Source organism: Heteronotia binoei, chromosome 10 (genome assembly GCF_032191835.1).
Source record: "Heteronotia binoei isolate CCM8104 ecotype False Entrance Well chromosome 10, APGP_CSIRO_Hbin_v1, whole genome shotgun sequence".
NCBI lineage: Eukaryota > Metazoa > Chordata > Lepidosauria > Squamata > Gekkonidae > Heteronotia > Heteronotia binoei.
In genome coordinates this window covers 77,178,190-77,205,835 of record NC_083232.1, presented here as the reverse complement: position 1 = coordinate 77,205,835, position 27,646 = coordinate 77,178,190, and the positions used below count along the sequence as shown (strand labels likewise).

Below are 27,646 nucleotides of genomic sequence, written 5' to 3'. Positions count from 1 at the left end.
AGGGCTCGCAAGCTTGTGCAACTAGTTATTTATATTACCTTTGATCCTGCAAATTTTAACTAAAATTGATAGTTAAAAGAGACATAGCTGTGGTTTCATTTAGGTTAGCAGATAGGCTAAGAATGAGGACCCAGCAGTCAAGTGTGAAATTGTGCATTTTTGTTGCAGTGTTTCACCTGGACAGGTAATAGAGAGGATTTAAGATTTGGAAAATAAAATCTTATTGGTGTACGCAATTAAATTTAGCAAAGACTTTAAGATGTTCTTAACACACCATTATCAAAATAGCTTCTGAAAACAAAATGTGTCCTAGTTCAGAAAATAAAACCAATTAAATAAATTAAAATTTGCAGCCCAAATTATTATGTGTCTATTACTCTAAAAGTTTACTGCAAAGATCTATCCCATACTGTATGGTTTATTTTTACCAAGCCATAGAGATTACATTACAGAAAATAAAGATAACAAAAAAACCCCAATAATTGAGCTGCTCCTAACTAGAGTAGTAAAAAAATATTTAACACATACCTCAAGGATTTCCTCATATTTTTTCACAGTCCTTTGTAAGTCATCATCTTTTTCTACAATCTTTTTATGTAATTGAGTTATTTCTGTATGATGGCTTTCTATCAATTCAGCCTCAACTTCCTGAGCTTTACCTGTTTAAAATAGCCAAGTAGATTAACATAGCATATGATGGCATTGCTATTTTTTGTTTTCATTAATCAGCAGCAAAAATTTTGAACAGACTTAAAAAGGCAGCAAAAGGCACTGTGAAATGCTGATAATTAAAAATAATAATTCATATTAGCATCTAATCTGATTGCAAAATGACAAAATATGGTTAGAAAATATCAAACCATGGCATATTTTTTGCTGTATGTTACCAAATAAGATTATTTTTCAAGCTTCACAAAGTAGTCCTAGAACTGTGAAAACTATTAAAGTCTTGTTAGTTCCTGCATTGCGTGTTAGCATGACCCATGGCAGTGCTCTATTTGTCAACAGAGCTCCTATGAACTTCAAAAAAGGAAAAAAGAAAAAGATATATGCAAAACCTGGTTGTCTCTGCTTCTACAATTCACACAAAAGAAGTGCTACAAGAATGTATCTGAAATTTAGAGAGAAACCAATTTCAAATCTATACAGGATTCAACTATTATTCCAAACTCACTGATGGCTTCTTGTACTGCTGTTTCTACTTCCTTTTCTTTTTGTGCCAGCTGGGTATTGAACTCCCTCATTAACTGCTTTAACACTGAATTGTGCTTTAATTCAGCATCTTCCTGTTCATACCTATAAACCGCAACAAAACAAAGTCAAGATTTGCCAAACCGAATTAAGGAAAGCATAAACAACACTGATAAACTATAGCAGAACTTAAAAGCCTACCCAAATAGGTTTTTTTAAAGGTATGATATTGTTTTAAAAGATATGATACCTTAATGTGTTTTCATTATATTTATTTTGTTTTTTATTTATTAAACAAAGAAAGTATAACAGAATCATAGTGAAAATGAAATGTGGATTTAACAGATTTTGTGGTAGTTCCTTAACCTTATGCCCAAAAAAGGGTGTACAGAGGATCTGCTTTAAATACAAAGCAGTTTGTAGATGGCTTAGGGCCAAATGAGTAATTTAACACTACTTACATACACATCTATAAAAATGAGGACTAGCCCCACATACACTAATATCCAAGTTCAACCTTTTCTTTGATGTTTAGCATCTAAATAATTATTGATAACTGACAGCCACTGGTATCAAACGTGAACCATCACATAAGTGAGTTCACCAGAATACAACCGCTGCATTCTAAATAAAAGAGCCAAAGTCCTCAGATCTATGTATGCTTCCCACTTCCTCTGCCCTTCACATCCGGCGCCAAAACTACAAACCAGGAAATCTTTTGTTAACTTCAAGTTCTTGATACAGTGGTTTAACTTGGGTGTCACAAGAAGTTGTGGTTGGATGAAGATATCTTGGTTTGCCATTTCCATGCTTCCTTCAAGGGAAGATGTGAGGAGACAGCATAGAAACCTGAAGCTCTGGCACATTCTCAAACAGGTAGGCTTGTTTGTGATGTCTAAAAGCATATAATCCTCAAAAGTAACAGCCTGAACTCTCCAAACTTGTGACCAGCTTTCCATGACATTTACTATGAATGTCAAGAACTCTGCTGATTTTGATTATAAATTGAAAATCTCTACCTTCCTGTAATTATCTAGTTTTTCCTTCTTCAATGCCACATGTTCAGAGTTCCTGTTTTATAACACAGTACAGTTTTACTATTTATACAACCAGCCAATGATCATTTTAAAAGAATTAATGGGCCTGAATAACCCAAACTTACTTTACTTTCTGCTCCATTTCTTCTAACGATTCTTTTTTTATTATCTCCAGCTCCTGCTGATGCTCCTTTCGCAAAGTCCGCAGATCCTTCTGCAGTTTATTCACATCTTTGCTGAGCTTCTTTTTCTCCCGTTCAGCCTCTTCCAGTTTAGCTTGCAAATCCTTTTGCTGGCTCTTCAAATCATCAAGCAGTTTCTGAAGTTCATGCCCTGACCGAGCCTTTTCTTCCGTGCTGTCTTCTAAAGCTTTAATAAGGCCACTTTTTTCATCTACCTGCTGCTGCAGTCCATGCAATTTCTCTTCATATTCTGAAGTCATGTTTCCTAGCTCTGCCTTGTGTAGGTCTCTTTCTCTTCCTAAATTCTCACTGAAACTGCTTATCTGTTGTTGCAAGGCCTGCCTCTCTTCTTCTGTTTCTTGCAGCTTTTTTTGCAAATCTTCAATCATACTCTTCATCTCTTGTTGATTTTGTTCTTTGGTTTTTAATTCTCCTCGGATAATTGCTAAGTCATTGTTGTCTTTTGTATGTTGTTCAATCAATGAATCATGCTTCTTAATTTGCTCCTCAAGTTCTTGCTGAAGTTTTTCAATTTTGGTGTGGTCGTCTTGGTTCTTTTTAAGGAGTTCCTCTAGCTGTTTTTGAGTTTCTAGCTTTGGGTTATTATTTGCCTTTTGCTCCCCATTGTATGTCTGTAGTAGTTTCTCCTTTTCCAGTAAATCATTTTGTAGAACATTCATTTTTAATTCATACATCTGTTGCATGTTCTCCAGCGCATGCACCTTGTCTTGCTCTGTGGACATTTTTATGGTTTCTACCTTTTGTATCATCTCTTCTTCTAACACAGAGGAATCTTCAGTTGATTTAATTCTTTCTTCTAAGGATGTAATTTTGTTTTCTTTCTCTTGAAGTTTTTGCTCTAAATCTACTAACTGTTTTTCAATTTCTTGTTTATACAGCTGTTCCCTTTCTTCCATTTGAGATGTCAACTGTTTCTTGATAGAACCAATTCTTTGTTCAGCCTTTTTTTTCAGCTCTGCTGTTTTCATATTTGTTTCTGAAATAAGCCTCTCTTCTAAAGCCTTTAATTCTTCTGCTTTACTTTTCATGAATGCACTATTAGTTTGTTCAAATTCTCTTGATTTTGTCTCAAGGTCAATTTCCATGGCCTCCTTTTTCTTTTCAAGATCAAGTATTTTCTCTTCCATCTCTTTAAGACTGTTATCTTTTTCTTCAATTGCCGCTTGAGCCTGTTGAAGGTGGTGTGCCAAATCTTGCTGTTTAATGTCATTCTGCTCGTTTTGCCTTTTAACTTCCTCCATCAACAAATCATTTTCTACTGTTTTTCTAGCTATATGTTCCTCAAGCTCGGCAATTCTTGCTGTATGAATTTTTAGTTCAGCAACCAAATCAGATTCTTGCTTCTCTCTTCTAATTTGCTTTTGATCCATTAAACCCTTCAGATGTTCTACATTCTTGGTTTGTTTATCTAACTCTTCCTTCATTCTGTTCAGCTCCTCCTCTTTTTCACTAGCTTGGTTATTAATTAACTCCAGCTTGTTATGCAACTCCTTAATCGTACTATGGTTCTGTGTAAATCTTGACTGTGCTTTCTTCTTCCAGTCTGACATCTTGTTCATCCAGTGGTCTACCTGTTCAAGCGCAGCTGCTTTTTCTTGACTTAGTGTATCAACTTTGGAAGACAATTCTTGCACCTCGTTCATTAACTGCAGTCGATTCTCTTTATGTTGTTTGTTTAACAACGCCACCGCCGCATCTTTTTCAATTAAGCTATTTTCCAGTTTGAGGTTTAATTCACTGACAAGTTTATTCAGATCAGTGATCTCCAACTTCTTCTCATTGATCTCCTCCCTCAGATAGGTGACAGCATTAATATTTTCTGATACTTCTTTCTTCAGCTGTGTGATACATGCTTCCTTCTCTGTCAATGCTTGCTCTTGATGCCTTCCTTCTTTTTGCCACTGTTCTTTCTCTGCTACAAGTCTTTCAATATCTACTGTCATGGACCTCACCAAGCTTTCCTTTTCTTCCAAGTGTCCTTTTGATTCCTGCAGTGAGCACCTTAAAGTATCACAGCTCTCAGTTACTTGCTTAAGGTGAGCTTCTAGTTCAGGGATTTTACAGGTTTTGACTAAAATTGCTTCTTTTAGTTTTATCACCTGATGGTGACAATGTGCAACTTGAGCAAGAACTGAAGACATCTTTTCTCTGAATTTTTCAATCATTTCTTTGGCTTTTGTTTGAAGTAAAGCTTCTGCTTTCTGCTGGTAGTCCTCTAATTGTATGTTGATATCCCTTACAAGATTTTCAAATGTTACTTTTTTCTCCTGAAGCTCAAAATTGGTATCCTCAATTTTTTTCTTATAATCCTCACATTCTTTAGAAAGAGAAGACTCCACACTCTGAAGTTTCTCTTCAGAAGTTTTCAATCTATCTGCCAATTCAATGACTTTATCCTTTTCTTTTTCTCCCATTGACTTTGTATCAGTTAGCTGCTCCTGAAGTGTTTCTTTCTCTTTCACAGTCAGACTAAGGTCATCCTTGAGTTTTCCAAGTTGTGTTTTAAGATCATTTTCTTTTTGTGTCAAAGCAGCCACTTCAGCTAATGTTTCTTGTAGCTTTTCTTGCAGTTCATTCAGAGACTGATCCTTCTTTGCCTGCTCATCTTTTAATCGGATGATCTCTGCACTAAACCCTTCTCTCTTAGCAATGGAAGTAGACAGTTTCTGTTTCAGGTCTCCCATTTCCTGTTCTTTTTCCTGAAGCTCCAATTCATGTTTTTCTTGAAGCTCCTCAGCCTGCTGACTCAGCTTCTTTTCCCAGGATTGGACAATTTCTTCCAGCTCTCGCCTGTGAGTTTCCGCCAGACTTTCTAGCTGCTCCTTCTGATTCATCTCCAGTTTTGACACAGCATCATTGATTCCAGCTGAGCTGGCATGAGCCATTTCCAGCATTTTTGAATTGAATTGCTTTTCTTTCTCACTGAGTTCCAACTGTTTGTTTTCAATCTCCTTTTTCAGTTTCGCTTCCTGCTCTGAAAGCTTTTTCTTAAATTTCTCATGCATCTCCTTTGCTTTTTCCTTAACTTTCTCTGCTTGTGTCTCTTGATGTTTTAATTTGTTTTCATAGTCACTTTTTAAAGCACTAATTTCCTCCTCTTTAGCTGATAAGTGCTGCTCGAGTTTGTTAATTTGTTGATTTAGGAGCCCTTTAATTTGTTCAAGCTCATTTTCCTTATTTGTAAAACAAGTCTTTGCCTGATCAACCTTTTCTCTCAGCTCTCTTAGCTGAGATTCATACTGTTCTGTCAAAGAAGTGACTTTCTGTGAATTTTCTCTCTTTTGCTCTTCTAGCTCATGTTTCAAATTATCTACCTGAGATATCCGAGAGTCTAAATCAGTCTTGACTTCATTCATTTGAGATTCCACTTTTGCCACCTGTTCTTCAAGATGAGATTTTTCAGCATTCACATCTGCCAGCTTTTGTTGCAGTGCCATTAACTGCTCTTCATAAGTACTGAACTGTTCTCTTGCGCTGTCAATGGAGGATTGGCGAAGAGCATCAAGTTCTGTAGACAATCCATTACATTCAGTTCCAGCTTTCTCTACAGACTCCTTAAGTTCCTTCACTTGCATTTCCAACTCCAGCTGAAGTTTCTCTTTTGCTTCCAAAAGTAGCTTGAGTTGAATGATTTCTTCTTTAAATGTTTTTTCAGATTCTTCATGGTCTTTAAAGATAGTTTCAATTTGTTTCTGGTGATGATCCCTCTGTTGCACCAACTTAGTCTCAAACTCTTGCCGTGCTTTGTCTGCATCATCTTTCAATGCTGACAGATCTCTTTCAAGAATCTGACGAATGTTTAGTGCTTCTGATAACTCAGAGGATAGTGCTTCTAGCTCTGTCTGTTTCACATCAAGCTTTTCTAAAGTCTTCTCATTCATTTCTTCTATATGGGCATGAAATACAGCCTCTTTGTCTTTTAACATTTTAGTAACTTCTTCATATTGTCTTTTCAGCTCCTCCATTTCTGATTGCTGCTGCCTGGTTAATGCATCAAGTTTTCCTGTCCAAAGTTGCTCTTGCTGCTGCTTCACATGCTCTAGCTCTTCTCTATGTTTTTCAGCCATGACAGTAATTTCCTTAGTGTACTTATTTTTTTCAGAGTCTATTTCAGCAGCCATTTCCACCAGTTGGTTTTTGTCATTTTGTGAATCTTTTGCAAGGGAACTTTCCAACTCAAGAATTCTCTGTTGAAAAAAGTTAAACCTGGCATGAATATAATTTTCATGTATTAAAATTTATGATTAACTTGAAAATATACAGTCACAGGGGATGTACATTACTTCTGTAAGAGACACACTTTTAAATATTTGAGCACTATCCAGTCAAAATCAAGCACTTCAATGAGCAAGTTAAGCATATAATCTGCCCTTTTCAACTGAAATCAACAGGATTCAAAGTCTAGCTTTGGCTGCACAGCCCCTTAACAGACATGTGAATGAAAGACTTCATCTAGACTAAATTTTCCATCAGCAGAATAGAAATTTCTTCCTCCTCCCAACTGCAATCAACTGATTTTCATGAAATTACATTCCTGGGAGATGGAGGACCCTGAGGGTCTGAAGCAAGAAGGGGAAACTGGTACAAACAGATAATTTAGCCAGGATCTAATCCAATATGTGGGCTTGCTTCTGGGAACAGAGGAGTAGGATTGGGGGGAACAAAATTCCTGGAGCCCAAGTCAGCTGGAAACCCCTGAAGCAAGTGTCATGGTGCATTTCCTTATCAAATTCTGTTAAACTCATCAACCAAGCCAGCACTGGAGCAAGGCAAGACCAGCAAGACAGCTCATGGTTGGTATAGTTATTGTTTAACTTTCCTCTTTTCTTAATTTCTCTTCCTCTTTTACACACTTTTTGCCTCCATCATTTTGCTCCCCCTCCTTTCATGATCTACCTTCATTTTGCTCTCACCTGTTATGAATTTCTGCGCCCTCCTGCATATATTCAAGTCTTGGTCTCAACTCTGTCCTGCTTGGCAATTTAGAACATATTTGACAGCAGTATAGCTGCAAACCCTTTTTAATATTATGAACAGAAGGGGGGATTTAATATTTTCCTATGATTTATCAATATAGTAAAGGGATATTTTCCCCTTCCACCTTTTACGTGCATGGTAATGGAATGTTAATTTGTCTTAGTGGTTACACATGTGGAACAAAAGTTAGAAACCACCCCTTAAAGTGAATTATATTTTAAACAGTGTTCAGGCAGTGGGTTGTTATTACTGCACTGAAAGGTCACCTAATATCCCTTTGTAAATGCTACGTTACTACTTGTAGACATTGTCATATATTACATGACAAATTACACAATCTTTTTAGAAGACATGTCATTAAAATCAATCCCAGAGACCCCAATACTTCTCATCCAATATTCATACATAATCAATTTGCTGCTCATTTTGTACTACGAAAGGTTAACCTGAAACAGATTTCTTACTGATTTACTTATTAAATATTTACTGTGACGTGTCTTTGTAAACTGGAGCCCACTTCATCAGATGCAATAAGTGTATCGTGTATTGGCACACATATGTGTGTACAAATATAAAAATCACAAAATCATACACATGAACACATGGAACTGCTGAATCTGACCCTTCAACTATGGCAGATTTTTTTTTTACTGGAGATACTGGGAATTGATCCTTGAGACCTTCTGCATGCCAAACAGATGTTCTACCACAGAGCTACAACCCGTCCCATGGTTTGAGTCAGGGTCATTTGGTGGGGCCCGTGTGGAATCTTTGTCCAGAGCCTAATGGTGGCTCTCAGCAGCCATGTCTGGGGAAGAAGGGAGAATTTCCAAGATTTTCAAGCTGCAGGAGCTTTCCAGAATTACAATAAATGTTCTTGGTTAAAGCAAAACAAATAATATGATTTTCTAAAGATATTTTAACAGCAGAGGCTCTAAAATCCCATCAAACTGATGAAAAAATAATTCTGTACCTAAGAGGAAACAATCAGAAGTGTAGGATTTGTTCAGCAGAGCAGATTCTTGTCCTTATCCAGGGATAATGGTGTCTAAGTGGGGACCACAAGGCAGCATTTGGCCTCCACCATCCCAAGTTAAATAATGATCACTCTGATCTGCATTCACCAAAATGTCTCTATAATGCACTGTCACTCATTCTGACATGCAACTGCAAGTAACATGACACGCTGCTTTCAACCTGGACTGCGCTAACCCCAAGACACTCTCAAAACAGATAAGAAGGCTTCTCTACATGAAATAAAAGCACACTGTGGAAACCCTGGAGGATCATCTCACATCAAGTGACCCACATGTATAACACCCTTCACTCCGGCCCTTATTCATTAGGTTCTAAGGAATGTAACACCTCAGGACCAAGAAATTGGTCAGCCTTTTGGTGGGTCAACCAAGTCACTGGGGGAAAAGTCACATATGGATATTGAATTATATAAAGTTCCTGAAGGAGAGTCTAAGGAACAAATACCTTTAAAAAGAGATAACTACATAGCAGACTTGCCCCAGCATTCACAGTGATAGTTAATATGGCGTTAATGTTCACATACCCTCCTATCTCTAGGCCTCAGCTGGCATTTTGTGTCCTAACTCATGAAGGCAAATGGGAGATAAGGACAAGGAGAAAGGACAACATAAAGAATCTCAGGTCAGATCACTCTCCTACTACTACATAACATATCTATTTAGTATCACCATGTTGGTCACTGCTTAGAAAAGACCAGCAATGAAATACTACAGCTGGAGCAACTCTGCATAGGATTGTACTGCAACTGACACAGTTCTTTTCTGCTTTCTACCTCAAGAGACTCTCCTAATTCATAACTTGAAGCCAAAAAACTACAAGCAAAATTCTCACATGTCCTTTGAGTGTTCTGAGCAGCTTCCCCTTCCCCTCTCAATGGAATTGTTTAATATATACATACTCTTTATAAGCACTACAACTTTACCTTTATTTTAATCTAGCTGTGTAGATTCTAAAAAAAAAAAAAATCCAAGTATTTTAACTCACAGTTTTGAAGGTCTCTACTTCTTGTTGCATCTCTTCAAGTTTTTTTTCACATTCCAAATGAATTGCCTTCTTCTGCAATTCTAATTCCTCTAAGGCTAATGATTCCTGTTGTTCTTTTTCACGTATGGACTGTAAATGGTCACTCTGGCACTTTTCCTGTGGAAAGAATTGGGGGTTTAGTTATTGATCCTTTTATAACACAACAAGAAAGTGAAACAGAACTATCAATATTTTTATTCTTGTTCATATCCACATTTTTAAAACAATGCACACAACAATTAATTGTTCCTGATACTAACTGATTGAAATGCTATCAATAATCTCATAACTTTGAAAATAAACATGTAACCTAAAATTACTTGAAGATTAACCCTTCTACTGGTTAAAACTAATTTCACACAGGATCCTTTACAAGATAAGAAATACATGCATATTTGGAGGTTAACCTGTTGACCACTCTACAGTCTGTATATATACAGGGTACATAGCAACAGGAGCCTGGTAGGGAGGGAAGGTTCTGGTGTTATCTGTGGGATTCCCCTGCAACCTTATGTATCCATGTGGATGCAAATATCTTTACAGTAGATTACATGAAAGGGGGTTTTATCAAAGGGGAATCAGATATCAATAGTGGTAACAGTCACCCACCATGAACAGGACTGAAGATAACAAACTGTATTTTCAACTGGAGAATGTGGTAAACAATCCACAATTTTTTTTAAAGCTAGGCACTGTAGCCCACCCATCTCCCTACACTAAAATCCATGTTTTAAACTGAGCTGTTTACTAGACCTAAAAAACAAAATACATTTTTATCTACCAAAATATCAGCTCTCTGCATTAGGGATAGGCATGTAACAAACCTAAATTTGTCATGAAAATCACCTGGTTGCCCAATGTTTGTAATTTATCACCATCACAAAGATAAAGTATTGTTATTATTGATCTATCAATATGTAGCTATATAGCATAGACTTACTAATGTTTACATTAGTCTTTCTGTACATTTTTGGTATACTTCCTCACTTGGGATTATGAATAACCCAACTGATATAGTAATTATTGCAATTTAACTTGTTTATATCAATAAAAATGAAAATGTTTGAAAAAAAATCACCTGGTTTGTGGCTCATGAGCCAAGGTTCTTGTGATTGTGTCTGCAACGAACCTCTCATGGTTTTCATGGAGGTTCATGTTGGCAGTTTGTGCTGTGGACATGCTGGTGTCAATCAATTAATTAGGGTTTGTAGAATCTTTCGGGCTCAAGTGCCGTGTTCTACTGGAGAAAGTTTTCCTTCCAGACGTTTTGTTCTCAGCTGCGGAGAACATCCTCAGTGGCGTTGCAGCCAGAGCAGGCGCTCTGACCTTCTTGGCTGCTGTGCATTGAGAAGGTCAGAGCCAAGAAGGTCAGAGCGCCTGCTCCGGCTGCAACACCACTGGGGATGTTCTGCGCAGCTGAGAACAAAACGTCTGGAAGGAAAACTTTCTCCAGTAGAACACGGCACTTGAGCCCGAAAGATTCTACAAACCCTAATGATGTTACCAGCCGTGAAAACCTGAAATCTATGATAATCGATTAATTATCAAAGCAGCGACTTCTGCTGCCCTGGAAACACTAATAGGGGCCTGAAAAGCTCAACCAGCAGTCCTGTCTGCCAACAAGAGCTCCCATTCTGCTCTGTGACAACAGAATGGATATATACCCCCAGCTCACATGCAGTTGTTTTTACTTTGCTGCAAGCAGTTAGGCATAGAGAATTAGAGGCAGAGAGGAAAGGGAACTGGAAGTCATTCCTCAGTACGATAACAGTAGAGTTGGGGGTGTCTGGTGCTTACTCAGAGCTCTGAGACATCTGTCCTTCTGTTAAAGCCAAGCAGAGGGGCTCAAGCCAGTGGATTTCTTGGCTGAGAACACACTCCTCCCTCAGTGGGATTTTGGAACCCTCAATTTCTCTCCCCCATCTTACCCTTTGGACCTTCAGATCCTCAACTTCTGTGCCTCCTCAGGTATTAGCACCATCAGCTGCCTTGCTGAGCCTGCCCCTTGCCTTGGTTTTCCAACTGTCCACCCTCCTCCTGCACTAGACCTCCTGTTAGATTCCCCCCCTCTGCACTTTGGACCCCAGAATCCTCAATTTCCATGCCTCTGGGCAACCCCCCCCCCCCCAAAAAAAACGGGTTTAACACCATCAGCTATCCTTGCTATGTCTGCTCCTCAGCTTGGCTTTGGCAGGTAGAGCAGAGTCACCCGGAGACTCGTTGCAAATTTCACATCACTAGCCTGCGGGGGGGGGGGGGGGGAGGCGGGGCTGTCCTACTGCATTATGAACCTCATGAAATCAACAGGAAAAACCTCCATTTCAAGGTACCCCACAAACTAGGACAAACCTCCATTTTCCAAATTTGTGCCCATACCTATTCTGGATATCTCAGCAAAACAAAATCCTGAACCTTAATGCAAGGGAATAAGTGGGTTATTAGGGCAAAATGCAAATGCAATTGAAATCTCCAAATTGTGCCAAAAGTTAGCACTAATTTCCACTTTACACAGCAGACACATCTACACTCTGTTTGCCATAGAACCTATAATAATTCCCTGATATAGGTCCAAGTGTATTTTACACACACACAGTTCTCTCCTTTATACTGGTCACCACAGCACAGGTGTGTAGGCAGGACACATTCCAATTTTGTTATGTAGGTGTCACCCTTTAGAGACACTTACAAGAGCTGTCTTGAGTTGTTCCTGGAATGCCTGTTCCTGAACCCGTAATTTATTACTCAGTATCTGTTCTTTCTTAGCCATTTCATTGTTATGCAATTTCTCCAGTTCAGCAACTCGTTCTTCTGAAGATTTCTATAATTTAAGTCACAAATTTAAGAATCCCAAGAAACAGTGTTATTGCTCAGAAAATTAAGAGAACAGCAATTATAACTAGAAGAATCTTTGGATTGCTTTTTTGCATGCAGATAAAATGCTCCTTAATGTGCTTTAAAAGAGAGACTCACAAAAAGAATCCCAATTAAGATAGAAATATTAAAGTCTTCTAAATACATTCAAAGTAAGCACTGGCTTCTGAATAAACATGATTATGATTTTGCTCTATGTTCCATGAGGCATTCTCCAAATCATACAGCATTGCAGCCTCAGCAAGTTGCCTTCCAATGGGCCTCAATTCCATTTCGCACCCCCGCCCCCAGAGATTTACATAATTTTGGCTGCTCCTCAGTTCTGTAACAGAGCAAGCATTATGTTACCCCAGACAAGACTGAACAAAGTTGGAAGGCTGCGTTGTTAAGTACCCTCCTTTCTTCTCTCACTGACAATGGGAGATTGAGCTGTTACAGCATTATAGTATGCTAAATAATAAACTTCATACAGAATGGTTATCATTTATACTGCAATTCAGCCTTAGCATTTACCTTCATAATGTTAACAACCTCCTGCTTCACCTTTGTTAACTCCTGTTGAAGGCTCACACGCTCCTCTTCACTTGCTTTTTCAACAGCCTTAATCCTGTCATCCATTTCTGCTTGTAACTTCTTGCGTGCTTCTTCAGTCCTCTGGGCTGTACTTAGAGCCTTCTCTAGCTCTTCAAATGCTGGTCAAGAGGAGAAATAGGAGATATATATATATATATATATATATATATATATAGAATAACACAGTACAAGATTGGTACAGAAATCAGTTCTTGCTAAATTACCTACAAAGAGCAAATTGTGAAGTCACTCTGGATCTTGGAAGGTGCTTAATTTGCCCTCTTCTTCCTACAATAAACTCAACAATCGAGCAGCTGATACTTCCGGTTTCGTGTTTAATTTTTTTTTAAAAGAATTCTGAATTGTGCCACTTAAGGGACAAGACAAGAATGCAGAGTGAAGGAGGTCATGCACCAGCAATTTGTTTTTACTCAAACGAATGTTTGGTTAACAATTCTCAGGAGTCGATAAGGCAAAGAATGATTGGAATGTCAGCCTTATGTAACCCTAAGAGCAGTTTTATCCCATAAGAATTTGGAACAGCATTTAACTCTATTGCAATGTATCTGCTTTAGCACAGCTCAGCTTTCAAACCTATCAAACAGGTATGAAGCATTGAGTCCTGGTTCTTAGTAAAAATTCTTCCTCCTGCAGGAATACCCTACTGGATCAAAGCCGTTGTATTGTCATCATGGGGAGCTTTTTGCCAGTGAGAGTAGTCTCTGCAGCCAGAGGAAGGATCTACACTGAGCTAAATTAAGTTGTGGGACAAAACCTATTTGATTCCACACAAGGTATTTCAATAGACAAATGTATACAGATTATATAGAAAAAATTAGCAACTGCCATATAATATTAATGCTTAAATGATGGCACTGGCAATGTTAACACAAACTCAGAGATGTATATATATTTTTATTTAAAGAAGTATTATCTATATAGTTAATAACTGGTCCCACTCCAAATCATGAGTTGTTGTTCCAGGATGGGTGGAACAGATAATATAATGTTATTAGAACAAGGTGGGAAGAGAGAAAAGCTCATAGGAATTCTATATTTGGCAGAAGCTCTGTGTTCAAATGCAACATCTAGTTATGCCCTTAAGGCCAATGCCAAAAGCATAACCTGTAATAAATTCAAGTCCTGTGCCACCTTTGTCTTCTGATGGTAGAATAAAATAATAGGACCAGTATCACCGTCATTTTGTGTTGTGGTGTGAATGAAAAGGAAATACATGTTTATTCCCACAGGCACAGTACCCAGAAACATTTCCAGTTTCTACTAGGTTTGACTACCCAAATGCAAGAACTCAGCACCATGCAACCACACTACCATATTTACAGGCACACAACACCAGGAAGAAAGCCAAGCATGCAGAAGGATAAATGGGCAGAGCAGGAAAATGAAAGCACAAGGATGCAGCACTTCACAGAAACACATTCTGTTGTCTAGAAGTAAAATTTTATGCATCTCAGGCAGTCTAACACAAATGCAAAAACACAGAACACTTCTATCCAAGGTAATGCATTCTAAGGCCAGCAGCAAAAGAATGAGGATTCTCATCCAGTTACACCTGCAGATATCCAAATTCACCTTTTACTATATTGAGTCGTTCTGTGAACATTCTAAAGTTATAAAATCAATCATGAAACAGCATGCTATATCTTTTTAAAAAGATGCTAAAAACATTATATGACATCCACTGCAGGGGAAAAAAAATCTTGTCATACATATCCTATCGTACAAATCTAGTAACTGAACATACTACCCCAAACACTAGCCTCCTCCATTGTTGGCACAATTAGCAATGTTTCCTGAAGTACCAATTCAATAAATGTCTGTCTGTACAGACAGCAACTAAAGTACTAATCCTGATTTCTGGTTTATATTATTTTGGGCTGCAGGTGAGGAATCACATTATCGAATTCCTGCATATAGAAAAGCATTTAGTCACCTGCATCTAAGGTGGTACAGTGCAAAAACAAGTTTACCACCTTGTCTATTTGTGCCTACCATTAATTTTTAAAGTCTGTGATAAAAAAATAAAGAAAAAGCATACTAGGGTTTAATTTGTTCAGATAAGCTTACTTTTATGCTAACATTTTATTTTTCCAGATGATCTAGCCATAGCATACAGAAGAATGATATCTCTTCCTGGGCAGTCTCTAACTTAATTTGCAAGCTTTTGAGCATGCTTTGCACATCAGAAGAAGTAACAGAAGAAAGAATTATGAATGACAAGTTGGTATCTTGTCACCTGTTACTGAGATTTAGCTGATTTTTGCCTAAAAGGGAGAGCTTATGATTATGAGGACTTATGATTCCATCAACAAGGTCTTCTGTGGCAGCATGTTGCCATCCAAAATCTGACATTATGCCAAGAAGATGAAGACAGCTAGATACAAGAATGGCCTGTATAGATCTGAGAGACGTAACAAGATTCTGACAAGTTTCAGCCAGTCACACATTCTCTCTACTAGGACCAGCTATTTTTAAAACGCACCTCATATTCTTTTTATAATACAAAGTCTCGAAATACCTTCCATAAGCTAGTACCTTGCTTTTGCTCTGAACTGATCAACTATTTGTCTGCTTCAAAAAGCTTGCAAAAAATCTTTGCAAAAACAAGACAAGGAAGTTAGTATGACAAAAGTGGTTTTCCTCTTCCTCGCATACCATATTAACAGGTGCTTACTATTTGGCACCATCTAGTGGTAAGAGCTGGAAAATTCCACATGTAGCCAAATTTTAACTAATTGGAAAATATTTGTGTAGTCTTGTGACAAATGCAAGCGCAGAATCTAGTTGTTCTGCATGCAGGAAACTATCTCATATTGCTTCTTAACTTATTAGTTCTAAACAGATTACTGATTGCATTCAGGAAACTTACACTAGTTCAGGAAACATACACTATTAATACTTTGAATTCTTTGAACAAACATGTGAAGAAAGAACTTTCCTATCTATAATGAACATTGTTACCGCACACACAATTCAAAAAGCAAAGTCAGGAAAAAGATGTAAGAATTCAATGTAACAGTTGTTTTGCCAGGGCTCAGAAATTGGTCAGCCTTAGACATGTTTGTAAATGTAGAACTTTGGTGTTATGCCTTTCTTTAAATTTCTTTTCTTTAAATTGTGACAATACACAAAACATTACAAAATAGTAATCCTTTTTTTTAAAAAGATATTCAAAAAGACCCAAATATTCCAAGTCATATGGGGATTTATTTGGCATAAATAAAAGGCATTCACTTTTGATATTGCCTGAGAAGCACAGAATTTACTTTGTATAGCTTGCTGCAAGCAGCAATTTAGTGATGTGAGGAAGACATCCCTTACCCCAATCCTGTTCATACAAGGCTTGGGAAAGGCACCATGATTCACTTATTGGCATGTGTGGATGCACAAAAATAAGATCCTTGGTGAGATTTAGTACATAGTGCTGATGGTTACAGAACAAAAAGCTGCAATAATCACCTTGCAAATAATCTGTTAAGGTTTTATTTTATACATTTCCAGCATATTTTACATTGTATTATGTATCTAAAACAGACCTGATAAAAATAAATTCTCCATCACAGAGTCCTATACCCAAACCAAACACGACTGTGACTTAACTAAATCATAGCAGTAAAAGGCGGGGGGGGGGGAATCTAAATATAACCCAGCGTATAGAAATACATTGTACTATTAAATGTAGCTAGTCATTAAAACTGAAGAGAAGCTATCAGAACTGTAACATTTATAATTTACGGTAAAATTCTTTCAAGAACAATTGACTTCTTGACATTCCTTCTCATCTCCCCCACCTGTACCACCTCATTATTATTTTTTGTTTCCCCTACAGTACTCTAAAGTTTAGAGACAGAATGTAGGAGAAGGTGAGCTTAACACAAACCCTGAAAATTATTACAAATCAGAGCCATCCTAATGAATACACATTTCCTCCTTCTGACTCTGGAACAATTTCTTCCCTTTCTTTCCATGGTTTTAAAACTGCATGTGTAACAAAGCTGTGGGTTGGAGTTAACTTAATTTGCTTTAACCATAATTTGTGCTAATGCAGAGAAGGGTTAAATGCTCATAACTGGGTAGGGGGGAAGAGTACTTCAGAAAGGGGAGAATGAAGTGCACATTCATAAGGCTAGCTTCTGATTTGTATGCCATTGCATGAAAGATTGCATTCCATTTTTACCAGGCCTCAATGGATCTCTCTTCACACTCATGGTCTGGCATGTCACCATGATTGATATCTGGGAAGAATATTAAATAGCTGCTGACCAGTCTGCCCTACATGAGGTGTTCATTCCTCACAGCACTTTGGGATTAATTTATTATTGGAAACATTGCCAGCAATGTGATAGCCACCTTGCAGAACTCAGGTGGCCATAGTTCACAAAACTTGGTAGTCAAGACTTACTGAACTAGTCCTTGAGCCAGATAAGAAACTGGAGTACCATTTTTGTCTTGGTTTGGAGTACTTTGTTCTGAAGTGGTTCAAATCCTTTTGGAGGATCCCACAATCCTTTTTTTGAGCTTTTTAAGTCCAGCTTTAAAAATGTTCTAAATATGGCATGCTGGAGGTGCTTCACTGGTCAATCCATCATACCCCCTCTTATCTCTGCTTGTACTTCACATGCTCACATTTCTGTACCAGCAAAGGGTGGTGCGGAAAAGAGAGGGGATGCTGCAGGCTTCAGCAGAACACACAAGGATCTGACTACAATATCTTTGGAAAGCTACACCAACACACTTGGATTTTTTTGTCCAGGAGCATCTACTCATTGTTCTTCAGGCAAACAACGATGTCAATTATGATGGATGGGGCAAGTAAAGCTAATGGGGTTATTACAATGGCTGGCGACAGAGCAAACAAATAAGGCAAACAAACAAAAACCAGGGCCTACACAAAGAGACAACTGGCACAATCTCTTACCAGCTTTTTCAGATTTTTCTTTCTGTTCTTTTAATTCTTCACTTTGTGTAAGAACCTGCTTGATGTGAGCACGCAACTGAGCAATCTCTTCCTCCTTCATTTCCAGCGTTTCGTGCATTTGACGTTTTGTTTCTGCTATTACCATGCCCTACGGAATAGGTAATTACAGGCAGAAGGTTCACACGGTGTGAATATATACCTGTAAAACTGAACTCAGAAACAGGATGCAAACATTGTTGTGCAACTTAGACCATGTTGCTTCTTTGTTGCCTTAGAACAACATCCAGAAGTATCCTGGAAGAGACAGCACATGCAAGAACTAGGCTTGCAACTTGGAGGGGAAGGAAGGAGCATCTGTCATGTTAGAGCTTTAGAAGGCTGCAGCTTCAGTATGCATGTGCATAGTCCTATATCAATGCCAGGAGAGATACCACAGAGAAGGACAACATTATGATATGGTTTCCTGAAATCTGGTAAATCAAATGCATCATGCCAGAACAAGCACTTTTGTATTGCATGTTGGAGATGCTAAGAGTAACATACACCAGTATCAAAGATTTCAGGTTTTCACGGCTGGTAACATCATTAGGGTTTGTAGAATCTTTCGGGCTCAAGTGCCGTGTTCTACTGGAGAAAGTTTTCCTTCCAGACGTTTTGTTCTCAGCTGTGGAGAACATCCTCAGTGGCGTTGCAGCCGGAGCAGGCGCTCTGACCTTCTTGGCTGCAACGCCAATAAGGATGTTCTCCGCAGCTGAGAAGGAAACGTCTGGAAGGAAAACTTTCTCCAGTAGAACACGGCACTTGAGCCCGAAAGATTCTACATACCCTAATGATACCCCAGTATGATTGCTGTAACATAATAACAAACTTAGCCAGCATATTCACATCTCATAATACATATTCTCAAATACAAACTGTCCTATGAAGTTTTTACAAATCTGTAACAAAATTAAGCTTCAGTAACTAAACATGCCAGAAGAATCAAATGTTTTGAACAATTATTACAAAAACAGTTTATTGATTTCTCATGACAGATTTTTATTAACTTTTCTTGACTTCACATCTGTATGAAAACCTGAACTTTTAGAAATGCATAATACTGCTTACTTTATCTTGTTCCAGCTGCTCTATCAAGTTCTTTGCATCACGTAATTGATTTATCAGTTTGGTCTTCTCAGCCATGTGAAGATCCTAAGAAACAGAACAGAATAAACTTTACAGAATATTCTTCCCTGGAGAATGCCACCCCGCTTTCAGATTTTGGTATCTGTTGCCAATAGGTGCACTGTGTGAACCCACTTGCAAGAGCCACACCACGCTGGTAAAGATATACATATGTTTATAATCAGGCCATGGATTCAGTGGGAGCTCACAGAAGCACAGCTCCTGAACCTTTCTGAGAGTTCCAACTCCTCTTCCTGAGAGTTCTACCTCCTTGTCCATTGAATAGTATGTGCAGCTGCATAACAATCCCTGGATGAGCTCCACCACCTATTTTTCTACAAAACGACCCCTGTTTATAATGGATATTGATAATTCATACAGAAGACTGAAGCTACTCTTCCTTCTTGAAACTATAAATTTGTGGTCTTCAGTGTGTCTGAAAGGCCAAGCTACATGTTAAACTGACCACGTGATTGCCAGGGGGACTTGCAGCTAGGACCATAGTGCAAGGGGAGGAGGGCTCCCCCACACACCACATTCCTGACCTAAAACAGCCCCAGGAGTGTTATTTGCACTGTTTTTTTTGGGGGGGGGGCTGCACATGCACTGAATTCTTGCATATGCAGCCCCTCAGTGGGCAGATAATGCCCTTGGGTCATTTAGGGTAAGGAAAATGATGTGGGGGGGGGGGAGGTATGCAAGCCCTCGCCCCCTCTTGGCATTGTCCCAATCCAAATCGAGCTCCTGCAGTACTTCTAAACTGACATCCTAGAAAACTTGCAGCTGGCATTCTGCTGCAAGTCTCTGCGGTATTCATGTGGTAAATGTAGTTGGTCATGAGTTGGTGTTGTGCAGCGAAGATTCTATTGCCACAGAACACTGGTGACAGTTGTGAAAAGCAGTTGGCTTTGCTCTGTTGCTGGAGACTTGTTTAGAGAAGCCAGGCTGACCTTGGTTTCCAATTACTCTTCAAGGTGAGAGAGGGGAAGGTAACAAAATGGTAACAGTTGCTAGACAGATGTGCTAAGGATTATAGGTTGTTTTGGGGGCTCTTTTTATAACTTTACCATATGTGTTGTATGTAATACATCAAGTCCGGTGCCTAAGTTCCTCCAAATCCATTCAGGAAATATTTATGTCACTTCATCCTGATTCTTATTATCCCTCAATGAATTTCTGGTTGCCTTCATATTTCTGTGTGAAGAGAGGTCTGAGAGAAAAGACTCATGAAGTATTGTGTTTGTCTGGCCTGTGACTGTTCCAGTCTATGTGGAGCTACCTATACAGAAGGGCCAAAAAAAGTTGGGATCCTTCTTGTTAAAACCTGGAGAGGGAGAAAAAGATAAGTGTAACTGTTTCCAGCTCTCATAAATCAAAATCTTGGTTGCGGCAGGTAAATTTTTCACCCCTGGAATCCAGGACTGCCAACCTCCATGTAGGGCCTGGCAGTCTCCCTTAACTACAGAAGATATCCAGGCTACAGAGATCAGTTCCTCGGGGGGGGGGGGGGTGGAAATGGCTGCTTGGAAAAGTGAATTCTACAGCATTATATCCCGCTGAGGTCCCTCCCCAACTTAGCTCTCCCCTGAAATCTCCAGGAATTTTCCAGCCCAGAGTTAGCAACTTGGAGCCTGATGGAATTAGAGGAAGGTAAAGGGTTCTAGGGCAGGCCCTTCAGCTGACCCATGGTAACCTCTCTGAGAGATAGTGCAGCTACCTTGGTGGCCTTCTGAGAGCAGAAAGGTGGGATATGTATTTTGTAAAATAAATAAATAAATACACCTCCAGAGTGAGGTTGTTACAGATAGCTGAATGATAGCAAATGCAATTGGATGGAATATACTGCTAAGCTCACTTCACTGGTAATTATAGCAGCTGTTTTTTTAAAAAAAATTACTACTGTAAAACATGATATTCTTTCAACTGAAACCAGGACAGCAGTTCTCCCCCTAAACTGTATGAGAGCAAAACTCACTAGATGCAGTACAAATAAAGTTGTACAAAAGTCAGAGGGGATCAGCTGAGGAGTCTAGTCTTGCCCACCATCCTTCACAATACCATTTAACAAAACAAAACAAATTAAAAATTACAGAAGTCAAGTAAGCCCGTGACAGCATTAGAGCTTTGGAGAACATATACATCTATGAGGCAACAATAATACAACACAGTAACCAAAATGATCTCTAATTACATAAACGATAGCAGAATTCAGAAATAGTTTGCAAAGCACACTAACACATATTTTCCTGACAACTATAGCTGCAACAACTAATGGAAACAAGAGCAACTTCCCCCCTACCTTTATTTTCTCTAGCTCCTGAAGTCTCTCGTCAAGTTGCTCCTGCAGCGCTTCTTTCTCATTGGTTAGCTGTGCTGAGTGCTCTTTGTGCATTCGAATTGTTTCTTTACATCGATGGAGCAGATTCTCTTGACGTTTTACTCTCTGAGTTAGATTTTCTAGTGTTTTAGAATCCCCATCACCACCTGTAAAAATCCCAGAAACAAAGGCATTGCTCAAATATCAGACAGCCTGCACATTGTGCAAAGGAGTGCATGGGTTTGCCACCAGAAAAGCTCGGGGGGGGGGGGGGGTAGGGGTGGTACTTATTGTACAAATGGGTGCTTCCGTATGGAGACTGTACATTTGGCCTTTATTGTCTGCACAATCACAAATACCCTTCTATTTAATAAGCTCTGTAGCACTAAGGCCTGGGTCATATGCTCAGCAGCCATACATTATCACCCAAACAACTGCCAGACTATTGACCTGGAAGGAATTGTAGAGTAGCACTGATTATATGCGGGCTGCAACAAATAACAGAACTAGTACATACTTCAATACCAAAGTTTTCTACAATTAGTTCTAAATAGAGCTGTTGTATATACCACAGATTTAAAATACCATAGATTTTAGAAGAACATTTTTTAAAATTTTAATGCAAACCTTTACTTGATTTGGAAAGTAGGCTTGAAAATCTTTTCCTGGCCTTTAGAGATATTTCCTTTGCATATTACAGGTGGAATATTCTATACTAGGGTAGCCACACTGCAGTTCAGGAGCTACATGTGGCTCTTTCACACATATTGTCTGGCTCTCAAAGCTCCCATCACCTTGTTGGCCAGTTTGGAGAAGGCATTTGTCTCTTTAAATCACTTCTCCAAGCCAAGCCAGTCAGCAGCTTGGAAAATGCATTCAAAGTTGCTTTCTTTTCACTTCTCCCTCCCTCCCCCCATCTATTTGCCTGCCTTCCTTCCTTCCTACCTACCTTGCAGTTCCCAAACATCTGATATTTATTCTGTGTGGCTTGTATGTTAAGCAAGTTTGGCCACCCCTATTCTATACTGAGGAGTGCTTAACTGAAAGCTCTAGTTAATAAGAAAATATGAAATGCATGAATTGCAGGAATTACAGCTATAAATTCCTCACAAAAATATAACCTAATGAAAGTACTCATAATTCCTTGCATATAGGGTAAGAGTAGATAACTAGAAGAGCCCCACTGGCACAGAGTGGTAAAGCTGCAGTACTGCAGTCTGAGCTCTTTGCTAACAACCTGAGTTCGATCCCAGTGGAAGCTGGGTTCAGGTAGCCAGCTGAAGGTTGACTCAGCCTTCCATCCTTCCGAGGTCAGTAAAATGAGTACCCAGCTTGCTGGGGGGAAAGTGTAGATGACTGGCGAAGGCAATGGCAAACCACCCCATAAAGAAGTCTGTCGTGAAAACGTCGTGATCTGACGTCACCCAGAGTCAGAAACGACTGGTGCTTGCACAGGGGACTACCATTACCTTTTTTTAAAGATAACTATTTTATAATATACACAACTCTGTTACGTTTTATAATAAATACAATAATGTAATAGCTAATTATTTCAGCACTATACCTATTTCTTCTCATTTCAGCAGATGCAACAAATTCTTCCATTTTATTCAGAATTCCAATCAAGACTATTCCACAATTAAATATTCCTTAATTTACTAATACAACTTGTCTAACTTGTTCTGTACCAGCGACACTGGCAAAAGGAAAGTTAAAACCATCCAAGTAGATGGTTTATATAAATATTTCTTAACATTACAATGATAAAATGCAAGCCTTTTAACTCTTTATTAAAAATACTTAATTTGAAATGTCAGACAGACAAGGCATGAACCTACCAAGACTCCCTGGTTGCAGGGCATTTACTGTATCCATATCTTTTGTTGGGCTCTGAACTTGTTGTTGCGTCTGAACATTTGGCTCAGGAAGTTCAATACTTATTTGACCATTCTGGAGTCGTTGTTTCAGCAATGATACCTGCATAAGCATCAGTTTTATTAGCACAAGGTAAACTTTATCTACTCAGATATTGCTATACATTTATATTTTTACCTCAGACTTTCATCTCAAAAATGGAAAGCAATTTTAGAAACTTCAGTTTTCATTCTGAACAATTCACAAACCAATACTCTTGTTTATATGACTCTAAAGTGAAACCTGGACTTGGACTGTAGAATCAGGCTTGTAAATATAGGACAAACCCCAGCATCTTTGGTCATCTAACACAGACAGGTTAATATTTTAATGCCAAGGGAATGCTCAATGTCGATGTGGTTTTTAAACCTTAGGCATATGATACTCTTCCTACATGAAAGTCACTTTCTTGAATGAGCATTCCGCTGAAACTAACTGTACTTGAAATAGTGCCAGCTCAATGTACTGGGGCTTCTAAATCTACTTTTCTTCTGACGTTAGCCCTCTATTCTTTCTAACATGATGCTAATTTTCAAAAGAGATATCACAATAGTCTCTGGAGAAGCACAAACAGCTGCTATCATGGCCATAAAATTGAGAAGCCCCAGTATGTACATGGAAGCCAATGCATACAGCTAAAGGGGCCCTCTGGATGTATCTGGGGGTGCGGCCACACCTCACATTAAAAGTGTATGTGTAGCGCTCAAATTTGAACAGCTGAATATTGATTCGATGCAGGGCTGTTCAGACGAGCATCCAAGAATGCGACTCATTCTGTTGTTGAGCGATCACACATCCAAAACTATCACGCTCTTTTCTTGGAGCATGCGTGATCAGATGTTGATTTCTGGGAGGGGGGGTCCATTGAACATGCGCCCTACTGTTTGGAGGTGGGAAGTCAAACAATGCTTCAGAGGCAGGGGGGAAGGGGGGAAATTTCCAGAATTAACATTGCTGATTCAAACCAGGAAACTGCCAGGAATTAATTTCCTAGAAATTGGCAGTGACAATGATATCTGGAAATCCTCCACATTGAAAAAAGTTTTTTTTTTCCTGTTCTGAAGAGTGGGATAACGTTTCCCCCCACCCTCCGATCCTGTGTTGATTGGAGAAGCAGAAGCGTCACCTCAGATTCCCAGATGATCTGGCAATGCGCATGTCTGCTGGGACTTTTTTTTTTTTTTTAAAGGTGGAAGGAGCGGTAAACATTCCAAGGGGTAGTATCGCGCGTGAGCTGTCCAAACAGGAAAAAGCCAATTTTGTGCCGCTGATTTGAAAAAGGGCCGGACTTTCTGCGCTGTCAAATTAATACGGCACTGATCCGCAGCAAGTCGGAATGACCCTGGATGATGCTCGATTGCCAGATGTGGATGTCTGAATGAACACATTTAATCCGTCAGCGGGACGGAGCTGTGTCGCCACTAATGGTACGTCTGGCTGCACCCCATGTGTTTTAAGAAGCAGGTTAACTTTGTAAGCAATAAAGTGCTGATATTACCAGCCAACTCCCAAAAGAAAAAGAAAGAAAAAAGCAAAGGGCAAAACACCCAGAGCCATCAATTAAACAACTATATAATCTGTCTACAAAGGAAAGACCAATAAGAATTGTTTGTTTGTGCTGCTCTGGGAACATCTCTCTTGCCTGAGTCTGCAGGACGCTGATGAGTTGGTCTTTTTCTTCTAATGATGCATCAAACTCTTCCTGAAGATGTTTCTTGGCCTGTTGATCCATTTGGAGTTCCTAAGAAACCACACAAACTTTTGTAAAAGTTTCTACTAAACAAACCAACAAATAAATAATAAAAACTGGTTATTAGCCCCCTTCTAGTGTGTTCCTAGTTGAATTTTGCAGGTCTACTTAGAATGCTACTCAAGCCAGTTCAGTGGGGCTTACTCTCAGGAAAGCGCACTGATTCTGTTTGAAAAATGAGTTAATTGTAGCATCAATAGTAGTACTAATTTATTTTTGTTGCATATAATTGTATTTTAATTGTTTAAATGTTTTTATGTTTGCCACCTTGTGGGGCCCTAATTAGGTGGAAAGACAGCATAAAATGTTTTAAATAAATGAAATAATTTAAATATATATAACAGTACAATCAGTGTTATTTGAAACAGAAAACACAGATGCACCTTTAAAAAAAAAAGATTGCTCCAATCAGGAGTAAATTTGTGCACAGTGAGGAGAACGGCTTTAAAAGACACTTGTGCATCCCCCGTCATCTCACTTCTTACTAGAAGACCCACTGCTTTCACTACAACAGGTATTCCCTCTTCCTCTCCACTCTTGTCTAGGTCCATTCTCTTCTTAAAGTAAAGTCATGATCCTACCCTTTTCATCAGCCCATGCTCTCCTCCCATTACAGGTCTCAGTTCTAGGATCCACCATCAGCCATTCACATTCCAGACACCCTAACAAGGAAAGAGTTCATCATTCTATATTGGCAGATATTCATTTAAATACCTGCTAAGCTTCTGCCAGATTCTCCACAAGTGTAGAGGCGGGAAGGTGGTAACCATTCCAGCACTATGTTGATGGGTAGCTCACAGCAGGGCAGAGCTTGAGCAATAGCCCCTAGACATTCCTACACAGAAACACAACAATGCTGTATAGCAGGGGTGGCCAACGGTAGCTCTCCAGATGTTTTTTTGCCTACAACTCCCATCAGCCCCAGCCATTGGCCATGCTGGCTGGGGCTGATGGGAGTTGTAGGCAAAAAACATCCGGAGAGCTACCATTGGCCACCCCTGCTGTAAAGGAATAAGAATCAGGCACATTGGCATGTATAAAAAAGAGCGTTACTTGGCTTACTCAATTTGTCCATGCTTCATTCCCCACATTTAGCCCATCTAATGTAACTGATCTGCAGCGCAACATACCTGACAGTTAAAGAAACTACATTTACATTGAAAAATCATTTTTCATGGAAAAATAAAGCACTGGAACATTCTGGGGGAAAATTTCCCATCTCACAGCAGTTAAAGAACTAAAAGTTTTAAGTTCCCAACGAAAGCACCTATGAGCAGTAGAACACAGAGATTTACCTCAGAACTCTGACTCAGATAACAGGAACAGGGTTAAGAATTGGCAGTTGGGCATTTTAGTCAGTTAGTGGCTGAGCAGTTCGAAGTTGGCAGAAGGGTGAGGTGCTATTGAAGGGTTAATTTAACAGAACTGTGGATTAATGCCACTGTATAGGTATCAGGATCTTTGATCCAGGTCCTCTGTCTGGGTGACTGAATGTAAAAACCTATTACAGTATTTCACCAGAGATTCCTGGGTCTAGGATGTAACTACATTGCAGCACAACACTATATTATGTAATGACCCTTCTTATCGAAGTTCACTGCTCCCAGAGGGAGGGACTGTACTATTCAAAATCTGAGACCACATACATCTTTGTTATCTGTTAAGATTTACCTGGGATCGTGTCTTCTTTTTAAATAAACATTTTTCTTCTTCCTCTGAAAAATTAACCATGTTCCCTATACAGTTGCCAATATCCAGATAGCACCTCGAGATATCCCACTATTACAACTAATATCCAGAGCACAGAAATCAGTTCCCCTGGAGAACATGGCTGCTCTGGAAGGTGGACTCTACAGCATCATACCCTGCAGATGTCCCTCCCCAAACCCCACCCTCCCCAGGCTCCACCCATAAAATCTCCAGGTGTTTCCTACCTCAGAGCTGGCTACCTTAATGTCTCTATCAGTTTACTTTGTTCCTCAGCCACTGATAATTCCTGCTAGCAAACCCAAAGTCGTGGGGAGGCAGAAAACTGTAAAGGAAAAATCCTGCAGAGTGATGTTTAGCTCCAAGGAAAAGCTATCAAAATGGCTAATACATACATTTGATTACCAAGTTTTTTAAAAATACATTTAAATAGAATGTTGCATTGAGGTTCCCAGAAGATAGTGTATCTTTAGACCTAATGCAGATTTAAAAAACAGAAAACTTGCAATAGAAAATACTGGGTTGTCCAAGAGTATTTCCACACTCCTGCAGAAGCTCAGTTTGCTACATTGCCATACCCAAGATAGCATACTCTGGGGCTAGGTTTTTTTAAAAGGAGGCAGCAGTTATCAGGAAACCATGCTTATCTCAGTGCCATTAAAAGTAGCACTACTGAAAGCATGAGTACACCAGTCCACATTTTTTAATGACTGGTTAATAACCTGACACAGAATACAGTGTCCAACCTGACACAGAATACAGTGTCCTGAAAATTAATCAGATGAACAAAACTAAGATCTAGCTTCTTCCTGTGCAACCTGGCCTTGAAAGCTGAAGATAAGGAAAGATATTATGAACTGTTTTCTTTAAAAGTACATTAAAAACCTGTAAGTTTTTATCTGTAAGTATGTCCTTCCTGAATTAGGCTTGATATCTAAAATA

At 39.0% G+C, this 27,646-nt stretch overlaps 1 protein-coding gene across 1 annotated transcript in view; it reads right to left on the bottom strand.

Moving 5' to 3' along the window:
* GOLGA4 (golgin A4) overlaps nt 1–27,646 on the bottom strand; it is a 64,297-nt gene that overhangs the window by 19,531 nt on the left and 17,120 nt on the right. Inside the window, exons 7-17 of the mRNA XM_060247605.1 lie at nt 24,890–24,988; nt 23,172–23,310; nt 21,316–21,500; nt 18,960–19,043; nt 17,853–18,000; nt 12,854–13,032; nt 12,156–12,287; nt 9,431–9,586; nt 2,354–6,618; nt 1,175–1,296; nt 529–659 (exon numbers count right to left, since the gene is read on the bottom strand). Of these exons, the coding sequence (XP_060103588.1) occupies nt 529–659; nt 1,175–1,296; nt 2,354–6,618; nt 9,431–9,586; nt 12,156–12,287; nt 12,854–13,032; nt 17,853–18,000; nt 18,960–19,043; nt 21,316–21,500; nt 23,172–23,310; nt 24,890–24,988 (5,640 nt within the window). The remainder of the gene's footprint in view (nt 1–528; nt 660–1,174; nt 1,297–2,353; nt 6,619–9,430; nt 9,587–12,155; nt 12,288–12,853; nt 13,033–17,852; nt 18,001–18,959; nt 19,044–21,315; nt 21,501–23,171; nt 23,311–24,889; nt 24,989–27,646) is intronic.